This window comes from Cucurbita maxima, unplaced genomic scaffold (assembly GCF_002738345.1).
Source record: "Cucurbita maxima cultivar Rimu unplaced genomic scaffold, Cmax_1.0 Cma_Scf00003, whole genome shotgun sequence".
NCBI lineage: Eukaryota > Viridiplantae > Streptophyta > Magnoliopsida > Cucurbitales > Cucurbitaceae > Cucurbita > Cucurbita maxima.
In genome coordinates, this window is record NW_019272019.1 from 3,918,888 (window position 1) to 3,934,942 (window position 16,055).

At 37.5% G+C, this 16,055-nt stretch overlaps 2 protein-coding genes, 2 long non-coding RNA genes and 1 pseudogene across 10 annotated transcripts in view; 2 read left to right on the top strand and 3 right to left on the bottom strand.

Annotated features, from left to right (window-relative positions):
- The first annotated feature begins 100 nt into the window (after nt 1-100).
- On the top strand, nt 101-733 carry LOC111477126. Its single transcript, XR_002717218.1, has 2 exons — nt 101-250; nt 401-733. It is a non-coding gene; the product is annotated as an uncharacterized LOC111477126 (long non-coding RNA).
- On the bottom strand, nt 231-4,959 carry LOC111477043 (annotated as a pseudogene).
- On the top strand, nt 1,457-2,437 carry LOC111477121. Of its 2 annotated transcripts, XR_002717212.1 has the most exons (4): nt 1,457-1,597; nt 1,679-1,827; nt 1,966-2,225; nt 2,328-2,437. It is a non-coding gene; the product is annotated as an uncharacterized LOC111477121 (long non-coding RNA). The 2 variants fall into 2 exon arrangements; XR_002717211.1 differs by having other exon boundaries at nt 1,966-2,437.
- A 253-nt stretch (nt 4,960-5,212) lies between the features above and the next one.
- Nucleotides 5,213-7,226, bottom strand: LOC111477079 (bromodomain and PHD finger-containing protein 3). The gene is made up of 2 exons (XM_023121047.1): nt 6,057-7,226; nt 5,213-5,385 (listed from the first exon to the last, which is right to left on the bottom strand). Exons 1-2 carry the CDS (start codon nt 6,993-6,995, stop codon nt 5,332-5,334), a joined length of 993 nt encoding a protein of 330 aa, XP_022976815.1. The 5' UTR covers nt 6,996-7,226; the 3' UTR covers nt 5,213-5,331.
- A 505-nt stretch (nt 7,227-7,731) lies between these two features.
- Nucleotides 7,732-16,055, bottom strand: part of LOC111477084 (protein FLX-like 1) — a 9,392-nt gene continuing 1,068 nt past the window's right edge. For 2 of the 6 annotated variants that reach the window (XM_023121054.1, XM_023121051.1), the window contains exons 3-6: nt 15,262-15,866; nt 14,998-15,164; nt 14,078-14,160; nt 12,006-12,420 (exon numbers count right to left, since the gene is read on the bottom strand). In XM_023121054.1, the coding sequence (XP_022976822.1) occupies nt 12,328-12,420; nt 14,078-14,160; nt 14,998-15,164; nt 15,262-15,863 (945 nt within the window). In that variant the 5' untranslated portion in view covers nt 15,864-15,866 and the 3' untranslated portion in view covers nt 12,006-12,327. Of the gene's footprint in view, nt 8,006-8,104; nt 8,297-8,392; nt 8,467-11,991; nt 12,421-14,077; nt 14,161-14,997; nt 15,165-15,261; nt 15,867-16,055 lie in introns of those variants that run through there. The other 4 variants (XR_002717201.1, XR_002717202.1, XM_023121055.1 and 1 more) reach the window with 4 other exon arrangements.

The window sequence follows — 16,055 nt, forward strand, 5'->3', positions numbered from 1 at the left end:
TCTCTCTCCATGCTCTATTTTGATCAGGATCTCTTCGATCCAATTGACAATAGACAATTGAGAGTCCCAGCAATAGCCTATTTCTCAAGGAAATAAGAACAAGGGAAGGAGCTATGAAGGGTCCTATTCTATTCAGCTCAGAACCAATTTGTCCAGATACTTGCTTCAGCTTGTGTCCTATCTAGTTGCAGTATATCTGGAACAATTACTGAACACAGGGATCTATCATGTTGAACAACGACATTAAGAGGTACAATTATTTCCATTCAGCACTATAAACTTATACATCTAGCAAGAATCCTTAGTTTATGTGCACAAACATGTAATGAGCATGAGTTACAGAATTTGCAGGCAGGCATGGTAATATCTTCACCTTCGCTTATTTCGGCTTCAATTTCAGTGCAGCACTGCAGAGAGTTTCATACACAATTCAGTTCAGGAAATTAGCAGCCACACAAGCAGAATGAGATAGTAACATCAACATACCTATTGATGCAGTAACGCTTCCCAGTTGGGGGCGGTCCATCATCAAATACATGGCCTAGATGAGCATCACAAGCAGCACAAAGAACCTCCTCTCGAGGCATGAAAATAATGGACAGGTCTAGCGTGGTTTTGACATTATCACCAATGGGCTGGTAATACGATGGCCAACCAGTTCCACTGTCAAATTTAGTTGATGATCTGAAGAGAGAATATTACATATTATTGGAAGTTCTATGATAAATCATTTGCTTTGAGAAGTTATTGAAAGAGCCAAAATATTTACTCAAACAGAGGCGTGTTGCAACATATGCACTGGTAAGTCCCTGGCGTTTTGGTGTTCCAATACTCTCTGAAATTGAAGGAAAACGTTTACCATTGGAATAGAATTGTCATAAAACTGATCAAAATGTTCATATGACGTTTTGTAACGGTCTAAGCCCACCGCTAGTAGATATTATCCTCTTTGGACTTCTTCTCAAGATTTTAAAACGCGTTTTCTAGGGAGAGGTTTCCACGCCCTTATAAAGGGTGTTTTGTTCTCCTCCCCAACTGATGTGGGATCTCACAATCCACCCCCTTCGGGGCCAGCGTCTTTGCTGTCACTCATTTCTTTCTCCAATCAATGTGGGGTCCCCCACCAAATCCACCCTCTTCGGTGCCCAGCATCCCTTCTGACACATCGACTCGTGTCCTCCCCTTTCGGGGCTCAGCCTCCTTGTTGGCACATCGCCCGATGTCTGGGTCTAATACCATTTGTAACGGCCTAAGCTCACCGCTAGCAAATATTATCCTCCTTGAGCTTTCCCTTTCAAGCTTCCTCTCACGGTTTTAAAACGCATCTGTTAGAGGGAGATTTTTACCCTAATAAAGGGGTTTCATTCTCCTCTCCAACCGATGTGGCGTTTTATATCGAAGATATTGATTGAAGTATACCCAGTAAAAGCTCTCTCAGTTCCCTTCTGACGGGTAATATAAAACTGCTCGCTTGTGAGCCGCTTCTTCCATTCATCATCGCTAAGAGATTTGTAATCCGCGGTGCCAGCCTCTGCACCAACAGGCAACTAGCTTCTTCAATGTTCGATATCATAGACATGAACACAACAGCAAATTGGTAAGATAAATTCTCCCTTTACTGTAAATTTCTCGTGCTATGCCATGGATATTCATTACTTGAATTCATTTTATCATACAGTTTAGAGCAAGATTTGATAATGAAAAGAAAGGAAAAGGAAAAACCTCGGATACCATCTGGTCGCTGGGAAGAGGAGGAGGAGCCCATAGCACGGATAGAAAACGATGAAAGCTTTTCGTTCTTGGGTGCTCTGAAAATTAGAGGAGAAGGTAAAGAAACAAACTTGAAATTATGTTGGGTGTTCGAAGAATTGATAAACCCAGATGGAATCGATAAATTCAAACTTCTGGAAGCCATCGTTGACAATAAAATGAACTTGGGCTTTCACTTTTTGTTCAAATACTCAGCTAGCAGAGGCCCGTGGGGGGAGGGGTATGCTTCTGATTCTGCAATCTTAGCCGTTTGATGGAATCTTAGAGCTGATTGATGGAATATGGATGGTTAGATTGGGAAGGAGGAAAGGGACGTTGTGAGCTGGGGAGCATTTGAGTGGGTGGATGAGAACAAGCCCTGTCTTAGCAGAAGTGGATATGTGTTGGCCACGTTTATTCCCTTGGAGTTGCATGATTATGATGGAGCAGTGAAAGTGATAAAGTGTACGAGTCATGTACGTTATATTTGTAAGCAGATTTGAAAAAGGTCGTAAAATGAGCATTTATATTTTCCATTAACTAATGACTAAGTTTCTTTGCAATTCTTTGTAATTTAGGTTGCAGGTAGAATCATTCAAGATCGACAAGATCAATCTTACTTATGGAATGATTCGAATCTCAAACAAATGTTCTTGCCTTGAGATATCCGATCAACAAGGTAATCCAAGTAATCCAGGTAATCCAAATCTCACTTCCTTGTAGTTCCTTATCCTTTGGTATCATACGTTAATTTTTTATTAGAAAAGACTACCCATTATTACTAGCATTCAACTGGGAGTTTAGGAACTCCAACAACATCCAAACACTCAACATTCAACCATACTATTACTGAATCTTAGACTCTTGGTGGGAAGAAGATGATGAACAGTTATGATTGTGAGGGAAAACTTACCGTGGAGTGAATGTGGTATTAGGTTGGTGGAGTGTGAATGCGCAGGGTGTCGAGGTGAGACTTCCCGTCTAGTTTGCGAGAAAAGAGCAGCCTCACGAACTGTTGGTATGTCAAAGTTGTAAACAATGGAGGGGACTGAGGCGTAAGTAGGGATGGAATTGGCCTTATCTCTTTCTCCAAACTTGGGTTGTTGAACGTCGCTATGGACAGCCTTTCCCTCTTTGCGTTCACCGTGGCGCAGTGTTCTATGCTTTTGTATTCCCCATTTGTTATTATCTGCCAAAACCGAAATCAACAAACTTCCGTTGATGTACATCTTAATTTGAACATAATTTCTAACTCCTTCAAACTTATATTTTCAATTGTTGGTTGAGTTATGCCTGTGCCAACAAATCGTGTTCAAAATAATGGACGACAAAGTAACATTGAAGTTAAAATTCTTGTCTTTTTAACAAAAAAAAAACAAAAATAGACTTCCCATGTATCTAATATAGATCTTTTGAACTTTAATGGATCTTCAACTTGTTTTTACTAGATTTTTGAACTTTTAATTATTGGTATAATAAATTTCTTAATCTCAGCTCTACTATATTGGATGATGAAAATATATTTTCAGATCTACTACGTACTTTGTTCGAGGGAAGGTGTTGGATGATGGAAGTCCCACATCGGCTAATTTAGGGAATTATCGTGGGTTTATAAGGAATACTCTCTCTATTGGTATGAGGCATTTTGGTGGACAATATCATACCATTGTGAAGAGTCGTGTTCGTCTAACATGGTATCAGAGTCATACCCTAAACTGCCAATAGATTGAGGCACAAGAACCGAAATAATATTTTAACCTTCAAACTCCTAATTATGATTTTGTTAAGTTATCAAAAATATCCTAAATTATGACATTAATTTTAATTTACTATTGAGTTTCATTTTCACCTAAAGTTTGTTTCAAAACAACCCTAATAGGATTTTACTACTAAATTCATACAAATTTATATTCCTATCTTAATATTTTGGGGAGAGCAAAACCTAGATGGAGTAGTCCAACTATGTGGCCCAACCTTATGGTGCCACGTGTCACTTTGTTGTTTTAGCATGTTTGCAATTTTTTCTTTTATTTTATATTTTTTTATACACTTCTTTATTTATAAACTACGAAATTATTTTAAACTTTTAATTTTCAATTAATCAATTGAAAATAAATAATATTAGGTAGATGAGAAATTAAAATAAATAAAAAGTAAATTTAATTGTGAAATCATTACCTCCATGATGTCACCGATGTTGACGATAAACGCATTGGGGAGAGGCGTCACGGCAACCCAATTCCCGTCCTTCTTAATCTTCAGACCTTCCATTTCGTTGATTTGCAGCAGAATTGTGAGGCCGACGGCGTCGGAGTGCGGCGTTATTCCGATCACCTTCTCCGGCTTCGGGCAGGGAGGATAATAGTTCATTCTCATCGACTGACTACCATCCTTGAAGATCTCCGTCAACTCCCCATCTTTGATCCCCAACGCTTTCTCAAATTGCTCGAAAATCGCCATCGCCAGATTCTTCACCTCTGCCGAGTACTCCTCCATTGTGTTTCTGCATCCGAATCAATCCGAAATTTAAGAACGATACTCTGCAATGGAACGAAATTGAGAGTGAAAGAGAATGAGAGAACCGGAAAGCGGGAGGGAGGTTTTGAAATAAGCGCGGTTTCCTGAGATGTGGAGGCGCGGTAGCGATGAAGAAAAGGTCGCACCAATCCAGTTTCTGTTCTTCACTTACAACGAAAGCTTGTCCAAATCCTTCTGCATCTTCTTCACTCTGCCATAGCTTATCGATTGAAGAGATTCTGCGTCTCCACCTTCATTTTCTCGATCAACGAATCGCTCACTCCATGGTTCACCAACTAAATTTCAGCAAACGACACCGATTCAAAATCATGATATTACACAGAGAAACAGAGGAACGAAGAGGAGAACCTGAAAGAATCCCCAATTTTTGCTAGCGGAATGAAGCCGAGTCAATTCGGAGTGCATTGAAGCGTCGGAGTGAAAGTTCGACATTTCGATAACGGGGATTTCGGAAGCGGCGGAGACGATCGGGAAGGAGTGGAGATCGGGGCGGATGTATCGAGATGGAACTTCGATGATTGGCTGTTTCACCAACTCTTGAACGGAAGGTACCAAAATCGAACCTCCGAATCTTGATGTGTTGTTCTTCTCCGCCATCACTTTTGATTGTCCGATTGATTTTGATTTTGATTTTCGTGTTTCTTCAGGGTATAATCATGAAGTCATGGAATTCATCCATATATAACGTTTTAACTTTCTTACATTTTACTAATTAAATAATGTTTTTATCAAAAATAGAATTAATTAATTAATTAAATTATAGTTAGGTTGATGGTCTTATCAATGTAAATAATATATATCATATTATCAATATATATAATTATACAAATTCTACCACCTCACGATTATCATATTATCATATTATTATTTTACATTAATTAAAAAAGTTCATCTAAAATACAAGGACTACAAGGCAAAAAAGGTGTTTTAGCCTAATTATTATATCATTTAATTAAACACAATTACAAGCAAGCACCATGCCATGAACGGAAATAGATATCTAAACATTGATTCGAAATCTAGAGCAACCTGATTTCCCTGCAACTACAATTTACCTTCATCTCGAGCCACGATCTTGAACTTTCCTGTTAGTTGTTGCTGCACGAAGAAGAGATAAACAATACTCAAACAACACTCAAACCCGTTCTTTCATATAAATTATAACAGCTCAAGCCTGTTAGTTGAACACGACTCTCCACAGTAGTACCACTTTGAGTATAAACTCTAGTGGCTTTACTTTGAGCTTCCTTAAAAAAACATCATTCCATAAATTAAACGATGTGGAACTTTCTCGCTTTTATTGTCATCTTTGAAATTTCACTTTCAGGTTTCTTTTAAAGATTTTTAAAATGAGTATGTTATGGAGAGATTTCCCCACCCTTATAATAGAGAGGTTTCACGCTCTTGTAGAGAAAGGATTAAAGTAAAGAATACATTTTCATTGGGACTAGACATTTTGAGAAAGCTCAAAGAAAAGCCACTAACACTTATACTCAAAATGGATAATATTTATAACATCTTAGAGAGTCGTGATTCCAACCAAGAATCTCACCTACACCATACTTGGCCTACCCATCAATTAGCAGGAGCTCCTCTGGGGTTTTTCTTTTCAATAACACAAAATGCGTGCAGAATTCACCAAATGTAAGAGAAACAATCAAATAATTAACACAGTAGAAACTCCTTAGACATAGACAAGTACTATGGAAGAACAGTCATTCTAAGAATTCAAACCTTCCTGGATAAAAGGAGAAAGGGAATGAATTTACCTTCTTCCACAAGTCGGTGTGGTTTCTGCAGAACCCAGCTACAATGGCACCAGATCTTCTTCCTTCTCTGTACTCAATACAGAGATCCTCCTTCAACCCACAAGTAACATGAAAAGCCAAATTGCATTTGGGCTCTGAGCAATCTATAGCACAACCTCTAGAAGTTTTGCAGATGTAACATTTGGATTCCCATCTCCTCTTCAGAATCAATGAGCAATCAATTCCTTCTCTGCCATCTGGGTCCTCGAAGAACACCTCAGGAACAAAGAGGCCACAAACAATATGAGCCCATCGGCCATCGTTCGTCGGCTTCATGGCCCCTCCTTTGAGAGGACAGAGGCAGCATGAAAATGGAGTTTCTGATACCTTCTTCTCTGTGTTAGAAGACGAAGAAGCTAAGCATTGGATACAGAACCAATCGCCTTCTGGTACGCTCTTCGCCAGAGGATTGCCATAACATGAAGAATGTACCATTAAATCGCATCCATCGCAGAACACGATTGGATCTGAAGGATCTCCGTCTGTACTTTGACAAATCGCACAGAGGATCCCATCGTCTTCGTCTTCAACATCAGAAATTTCGCTTTCCTCGTCCTCTTCATTTTTCTCTCTCACTGATTCTGTTTTCGGTACCGATTCTTCTTCCTCTGAAGGAGGCTTGTATTCAACATTGAGATCCAATGACTCGGGGGGGAAATCAGGGTGAAGCGCCCACACTCTCTTCTTGGTTGGCAAGCAGTAAGAAGCGGAAATGGGGGCTGGGTGAGGCAAAGTAGCGTCTGGAAGAAAGAACAATGATGAATCGCGAGACTCCTTTCGCTTCTTCGCTGGAAGGGAACAGGAACGGAGCGATTGATCCTCATTTTGCGGGTTCAGTTGCTGTTGTTCTTGAAGGAATCTGAGCCTTTTGAGGGGAGGTAAGCCATGGAGGGAATCCATTCGGATCTGCAAAGTTCAAGTGGGGGTATCGACAATAGAAAGAAGAAGAAGAAGAAGAAGGGGAATGGATGAATGGGGCAGAAAATTTGAGGACGAAACTGATTTGAGTACAAGAATAAGGAATAGGGTTTTGGAATTCAGAGTTCCCGCGAACTGAAAAATGTGGAAGATCCCTAAAATTTTGATTTGGGGGAGATCGGAGATTCAATCCCGCGGGGAACTGTTCAACAATTTATATTTTTTCTTAATTTTGAATTTTGTTTAAATTGAAATTTCCAAGGGAAAACGGCGCCAACTCCCGCCCTTTTTTTTCAAGTATAGCAGGTCGGGTTTCTCTTATTCCATTTTTTATATTTATTTTAAGAATTATTCATTTCAAATTATATTTCATTTTTTTCAAAAAATAAAATAATATATAAAATAATCTCTTTATTCTCGATTTAAATAAAGAAATTTCCAGATATCTTCACGTTAAATAAATAAACATCTTTGCATTTATAGTTAATTTATAGGTTTGGTTGTTATAATTTGGATTTTGTTTCAATTTAGTATTTGTGTTTGTTATAATGTTTCAAGTTGGTATTGTTTCAAAACTCCGCCGTTAGCGTTCCGATCCATTTAGTAGCAAAGATGGCAGTCCTACATGTTGATCTAACAAATCTATATCTAAATGAAACTAAACATAACTCAAACAATTGAATCTAAAATCTAAAATTCCATAATTCTACCAACAAAAAAAAAAAAAAGACAAGAGTGATTGCAAACACCGTACCAAGAACTGGCACCAATTGGAAATGACCCATTGAGCTCTTCGAATGCTTGAAATCTACAGGAATCAAAAGGATCAAATACATGGCGGCTACAAAAGAGAGATGATATATATATAAAAAGTGCAGGCAGGCTCTGCTGTTATTCAGCCAACTTCAAGCCTACCCATTTCACTGCAGGGGGTGTTTGGTTGAATTAAACTCGGTGGAACCAGTTTTGTCGAACAGCAACACGATCCATGCCTGTTCATAGATGGAAGCTTGCAAATCGTAAGTAAGATGTAGTGATCAATATGAAAAATTAAGCGCCAACTTCGAATAGACGGTTCATTTTTCTTATACCAGAGCACAGGGTGCAAAGCCAGCCAACTAACACACTGAATGATGTACTGCTAGTTGGTAAAGACTTATGCCAGGAAGAGTATTTGATAGCTTCCTAAGATGGAACAAATTGTTGATTGTTCAAGCCACGAGCTAAACTGACTTCAGATGGAGGATTTTGGAGTTCAGCTCCGACTGCCATTTTCATACGACCTAAACACAGACCATCAACCAAGTTGGGTACAAAAAGGATCAGAGAGCACAGACGAATGTTTCGGGACGAAGTGAAGCTTAAATAGATGTACCCACCTTAGTACAATCTGAAATCGGTTCATAGCCATAAATTAAGCCGATCACGGAAGGCCCACAAACCTGCAGATTTACATTAGAAAACATTAGAAACAGACATTATAGAGCTTCCAAGAAAATTGAACATAAAATCACCAGTACTACGACATAATCATATACTTGGATGAGAAAATGAATGCTGATAATTCACTGTTCTTGACACTGCTTTTCCAACAAGTTAAAAGCTATCAGTTTTCTTTTTTGGATACTAAAGATTGTCTATATTGGAAAAAGATGGATGGTGGTCAGAGGAACACAATTGGATATCCTCCAATATCCTAAAAGCTAAGAAATTGATGAAACAGTAAGTAGGTAGCTACAAGCTAAGTTCAATACAAAGCTCCCCATCAGTACTTCGAGCCAATAAACGCAAACCTACAGCCAACATTTTCATTGAAGATTCATAACAGGGGTCAAAATATTGCAGAGGGCTGCATAATGTCGAAAAGAAATAAATTCATTAAACTTTCAACAAAAGCTGCTTCAAATATCTCTAGTACTAAACTGGGAAAATTTGTATTTACAACCCAGAGAGAACAATGCAGAAACCTGCAATCGAAATTCACAGGACAAATTCCCAAAATAGTTAAAAAAAAAAATTGTAAAGGATGCCAAGTAAAAAGCTAGCAGCTTTGACCATTTTTAATGTTTTCTAACTAAAACAAAAGAAATTTCTTCCAGCTTCTTGCTGCTTCTATAATCTGAAACGTAAGATTATCCTTAGAACCATATAACTATACTCCAACTTTAACAATTCTAAATATAACACTAGTTGGTCACTTGCATGAGGTATACATTCAATAAACCATTCTACATATTCTAGCAACAACGTTGTTCAGGATAGGAACAGAGTTCTAACTATATAACTTAAACATCTCATGTCTAGTAAAATTTAAAGATGTAAACAGATCAGATACTATTGAACATAAACCCCTAATAAACCTGGAGTCTCAGAAGCTATCAAACAGGGAGATGGAAGGAAAGGAGAAAGATGCACAAAGCACATAAAGCCTCAATCAGGGGGCATGGAGGTTCTACCAATCGTGGCAAAGCAAGAGTGCCATCAGGCAACAGACGTGGAGAACGAAAACAGATCTAAAGATTCCTAAAAGGGCAAGGAAAAAGGAAGAGACTAGAATAATAGGCGATCATTTTTTTTTCAGAGAAAAAAGATAAACACTTACTTGACTGAAATTCATCATGTGGCTCCATTGTTGAACTGTCTTGGCAATGACCAGCCATTTCACGCAATAAACAAGCTTCTCTCAATTCTTTGCTGTCATTCTCTAGGGCAGATGAGTAACACAACGTGTTTTCTTACTTACGTTTCTGAAAAAAAAATTCCTGTCCTATAACCATACGAGGACAGGACTTTTTGTACCACCAGCAACGCTTGAGATCCCCATATTTACACCCTATTGTTCCAACTCGCTTCACTTAATTAGCCCACTGCAAGACGATAGGATTGCAGTACACTACTGGGCTATAACCCAAATTTGCACTTCATACTTGGAGGATACAGACCAAAAAAAGAAATATTTTCTCCCATATCATCCATGGAAGAGACAAAAAGAAAAAAAAAAAAAAAAGAAAGAAAGAGAGATAGCAAGATAACAAAACCATACATGGACAGAATAGACCAAAATAATTAACGGGAAGTGTTGAGAATGAACTCTCTTAGAAGTTTGAGGAAACAGAGCTCACCGGTTCTTGCATTTAAAGTCCGGATTCTAAGTCCTAGAAATCTAACTGGCAAGGAAAGTAAGGATACAGATGATAAAAGATCAAAATGGGTGGAACACACGTTTCACATATTTAAGGCCACTTTATACCTTCTCTTTAGACTATGGTACAGTCCCTTCCCAAGGCACTCTCTAAATGGATTGAATAGATTACCAACAACGCTCACTTTCTCTGTCTGTGTGAAATGTAAATACTCAAAAATCTCACCTTTTGACCACCAACAGAATAAAAAGTACGATAACTTCTCAACACGGCAATATATGATATTCTAGAAGTAGAAACTTGTGAGGTACTTGATACCCATAGGTAACTGTTCCAAAAGTTGGAAACCAATTGTCACTCCACTAATTCCAAGGGCCTTTGCGTCTCTACTGAAATGTCAATCCTCATGTGAAGTATAGCTCACAATTTAAATATTTTAAAAACTAAAAAAAGTATTCATATGAAAATTGCATTCAATAGAATCGCTCATGTACAAAATTTTTATAGAAACAAACAGAAGGAAAGAAAAATGAAACCATAAACATGTTATCATTTTCAGGGGCAAAATTTTAAAAAGAAAAAACCAGGAAAAAGCTTAGTTGCATACAAGAAACTAAAGAAAAAGAAACCAGAGTATTAAAAGCGATCACCTTTCTCTTTTCAATCCAAAAAATAAAAAATAAAATTATGGCCTTCACAGAGGCCCACAAAGCAGATCAAAGTATAAGGTGCAGTAACGTACATCTCTGTTGAAAGTTGTGGCTGGAGCCCAGGCAGGTAAGGGCTACCAATATCTGAGAGAAGATTATCCTTCTCCAGAAGGACATAAGTTCAAGGTTCTTGATAGAAAGATTACTCCTCAGTGTCTATTGGAGACAGCCTCAAGGTATACAACTCCTCTCCATGGATGATAAGTAGGGACTGGACACCATCCCAGGTAACTAGAAAATTGTGGGGTTGGAGCCAGGAGTTGTACACAAACTACAATTGTTTACAATTATAAATATATGTATCTTTGGCAAGCCTATATCATTGCTCTAGCCTCCTCCTCTTATAAAATCCATGTTTCAATCCACAATTTCAAGCACCATAAACTAAAGATTTAGAAGTATAACCCCAAACTCCACACAACTAAATGTACTAAATCCAGAACTCCTAGACAGCTAGATTCCAACTACAAGTTGCATAGGCTAATGAATCACTCGATCTACATTTTGTAACCTTGCACCAATACCGAAAGTTACAGTTTTTTTGGTCAATTAACAAAATTCAATGATAATATTTAATGATTGGAGAAGGAAGATACTAATGGACAAAATCAACCATGACCATAAAAGCTGCTTCCAAAGCACTAATCTAAAGATAATTCCGATGTGTGTTAAGAATTAATGAAGAGGGTAAATCAACTGAATGGCTTACCCTACTTGTATTTCTAAACCCTCTTGTAGCTGACCTTAAAAAAAAAAAATAGTAACAAAGAACTAATAATATACTTGATAGACAGTAACCTGGAAATTTGACATATGAACAAGAGCACAAAGGAAGTCAAGGAAAAACAAGGTTTCTAGACATCAATATGGTTACCAAATACAAAGATCACTTATTCAGTTAACAACAGGAAACTTCGTCTACTAGATAATTAACATAACTAAACCCCAAGAAAAAAGGGAAATCACCAATCCACCTACAATGTGAGGATCCCTGTCAAAAGAAAGAGAGACTAAATCCCACAAGGTGTGCAGGGAACACAACCAAGCCTATCTAATTCTTAGAACTTCATCCTTGAAGCTGCTAACTAAAATGTATAAGCAAATCTGCACTTACACACCAAAAAGAACTGCAATGTAGATTCACAATTAAAAAAATATATACCTAATCTTCAATGTTCCAAGTAATCAAAATCAAAATGAAAAATAAATATCACATCTGGAATGTGCAGAAAGGCATATACAGGGAAATATATATATTATGAAACTAAAAGTAGCATATTGCATCAACAGGCTAAGTTAATTGGTCTAGTTCAAGTACAGCATGAAAACTGTTAATAAGCAAATCTCCTAAAATGTCTATCACAATGCAACACTTTAGATCCAGACCTAATTATCAATGCTTTGTGATTTGAACCTCAAGCCCTCCACAAGAAACATCTTAGCAGGACATAATTCATCAGTCTATCTATGTCCTTGAGCCCGTTGCATGTCATATGCACCCCAGGGAACAGATCCAGGTCCATATGGAGGATAACCATCGGTACCAGACTGCACCTATGATTTACAGCAAAACCATAATACACCATTCAAAAGAACGAAAAATATAGGAATCAAGGAAGAGATGTAGAAGAATGGTACATGAGAAGTATAGCAAAGACCCCTAAAAGCCAATATGCTTGCACAGAATTGCAAACGATCCAAAAAGGCTTCGGGTGTATATGTCAACTTTGTTTTATGACAACCTTCTTAAGTTGAAACCTAGCTTGCTAGGATCATACAAAAAGACAGTCCATTAAAATGACAACCCCCATTTTCTATTGTAAATTATAGGAGCACATACTTGTAATTATCTTTGGTTGTACTTTTTCTTTGTTTTTCCTTGGTTGGTTTGGCAGATATTTTAAATGTGCAAGGCAATTGAGGTGTAGAGCCTAAGACAAGGTGGGAGGGAAATGAGGAGAGTCTAAGAAGCACGGACACGGATATGGAATACATTACACGAACACAGAAACAACACAACACAAACACAGTGACAAGTCAATTTCTGAAAAATGTAGGACATGGATATGTAGAGGACTCGTTAATTTTTTAAAACGAAAGAAAGATGATATTAAAAGATCAAACCCAAAAAGTTTTTTACTAACTATTAAGATAATTAAAACAAAAAGAACCATGAATGAAAATTTAAATAGCCATTGAATTTAGTGGTGCATAAAACCCAAGAAGTTATTGCCTAGTGCCCACTAAAATTCCACAAAGACAAGAGCTAACAGCTTACTAAAAACCTAAAAACTAAATTTTATTAAAAGAACCAACAGCCCATTTAAAAGAAAAAACCCTAAATAATGTCCCCCCTTCACAACTGCCCCCTATTCTACTCTCCTCCCTCCACAGTCGTTTGGTTTGATCTCCTTCCCTTCATCGCCACATTGTCGCTGCCTCTGACCAACATCACCATTCTGACTAACATTGTCATCGAATGCCACTCTCCAATGATATTGCCAATTTGAAAGGTTTGTGTTTTGTATGTGTTTGTGTGTGTCCATCACATGTCCAAAATAAAAAAGACATGGATTTTCGTGTGTCCAGTTGTATCCATGTCCAACACAAACACTAGTAAAAAAAACAATGTGTACATGCTTCCTATGGGAAAAGAAACGGTTGTGAGGCATGGCACAAAATTTATAAATTATATTAACCTAAAATTTTGAAAGTTTAATAGGATGAAGCATGAATTAAAAAATAACCTGAATTGCTGTCTTATTTGCAAATAATAGAAGCACATGCTTGCAATCATCTTTGGTTTTACTTTTGTTTCTTTGTCCCTGGTTGAGATCGTCAGAGGGAAATGGGGAGAGGAACAGGGTTGTGATGTGTGGCACAAAATATCTAAATAATATTAACCTAACATATATAAATAGTGCCTAAATTGACTATTACACTTTGTGTCTTCTTAACAAAATTAACTTTAGGTATGAATTACTGTTCACCGATTTGTGAAATATCTGAAGTTTCTGATTTTTAAGAAAAATATCCAAATTTTCATTGTTTTCATAATTTGTTTCCAAAAATATTCATCCACCTTCCCCAAAAGCTGAATCATAGACATTGTTTATCCACGCTATAACCTTTTTTCTTGCCGAAATGTGCTGCACATAGCAGTGTATTCATACAACCTAAAGCAAAAGTAATAAACAAAGTGAAAACTTACGGAGTTCAAGCCATAACTCGAAGAATATGGATTTCCCGCATATCCAGCATCAGCATTGCCATAATTTGTACCGTACCCAGCAGCTAGACAAATTATTACCACATTCAGAGAGAACATAGAACAATGTGATCTATAGAACATATTCAAATTAACAAAATATTTTGCACAAAGCTAAACAATGTGATCTATAGGGTTTTCCTTCGGTTTCTTTGGGGCGAGAGGAAAGGCAAAATATCCTGAGAATCTTTCTTTACCTTTGATAATTTTATGAATTTAATTCTCTTTCATGCAACATCCTGGTGTAAGTGAAAACGCCATTTTTTTACTATAGTAGTTTTTCTTCGTTGATTTCTAATTGGAGAGCTTTCTTGTAATTCACCGTTAGGTTTTAGGAGTTAGGTGTTCTTAATCCATTAATTTCATTTATCAATGAAATTTTCTCCCTTCAAAAAAAGGCAACTTTTTTCCCATCATATTTTACATTCAGCTCCACACAAATAACAGCTTGCCAGGACATGAATATGGATGAGGGGGTTTAATGCAAGCCAAACACGTGTCTGCAACAATATTATATCCAGCATCAAGTTGCGGGGAAATAACATTGATGGTAGAGAGTAATTCAATTATTCAGTACGCAATGTCCAGCAGTTTCAAAATCTAATTCTATAATAGTGTCTCACTTCAACAATCAACTGTTCTTCACAGAGATTACTCAGCCATGCATTTAGATACAAGGGGGAGGCTTAGTAAATGACATGTGAATACCATGGTTAACTTCTAAATAGTACGCATCAAATTGAATTGCAACTATTCTTTTGCCTTTGTTCACATGTGAGGAGTTTCTTTAAACTATAATTTTCTTCAATATGATCTTAGATTAATACAGAGTACCTATTTGGAACTCAAAAGAATGTGCATACCAGCATTTCCAACAGCAGCAGCAGAAGCATGAGCTCTCTTCTCTGCATTAGAAACCTCAGCTCTAAGTTTCTCCAACTCCCGAGCCATTGAAACCAGTTTCTTCTCCATAACCTGACCGTGTTCATAATTCTCCGCATATCCCTTCTTTTCATACTCAATTGCAACTCTTGATATGCAAAGTATATACACGCTAATCAGAATTCCAAAATATCTAAAAAAAACACCTTATATCACCTATTGAAGTTAAGAATACCATAAAATACCTAGCACGATGTAATTCCTGCTTCACAGTTTCAATTTCTGCCTTCAAAGCGGGGACCTGCTGCAAATCTGCAGTCATTCTAGTTAGATCTTGTGACATTGCTTGTACTTGACCAGTGAGTTCCTGCCTTGCAACAGTTAATTCCTTGACATCAGAATGAACTTGAAGAAGCTCTGCTCGCATAGTCTCAACTCCTCGCAGATCAACTTCTAGTCTTACTGATTTTTCATATAATTCTCTCATCTGAATGTCCCTTTCTGCATGTAAGGAATCAGCAACATGAGCCATGCGTTGCAACTCGTGCTGGGCTGCTTCTAGTTCCTGCTTAAGGGCAACATGGGTAGCAGCTAGCCTCTGGTTGTCGAGAAGAAGAGCTTGAATATCTTGATGTTGTGCAGCAAGACGCTCCTCTATCATTGCAGGGTGTGGAGGAAGGGATCCTGGATGCATCCCATACTGTGATTCTCTGATTTCCTCAAGAAGCGCTGGATGTGGCACTGGCCCAAGGCCTCTGCCAAAATGAGGATCGCGAACAGGTGGTAGTCCACCGTGAGGCACACCATTTAGTGGGATGGTGGGTGGTCCTCGATTTCTTCCAGACATAATCTATAAAAGAAAAACAAAAAAAGAAAACGACCTAATGAAGTATCAAGAAATTAATACAACTACAAATATATAAAGTGCTCATAGACCACATGTAATCCTGAAAATCAAGCAGACAAAGTACTCAATTCTAACACCCCGAGAAAAAAAAAAAAAAAAAAAAAAAAAAAAAAAAAAAAAAAAAAAAAAAAA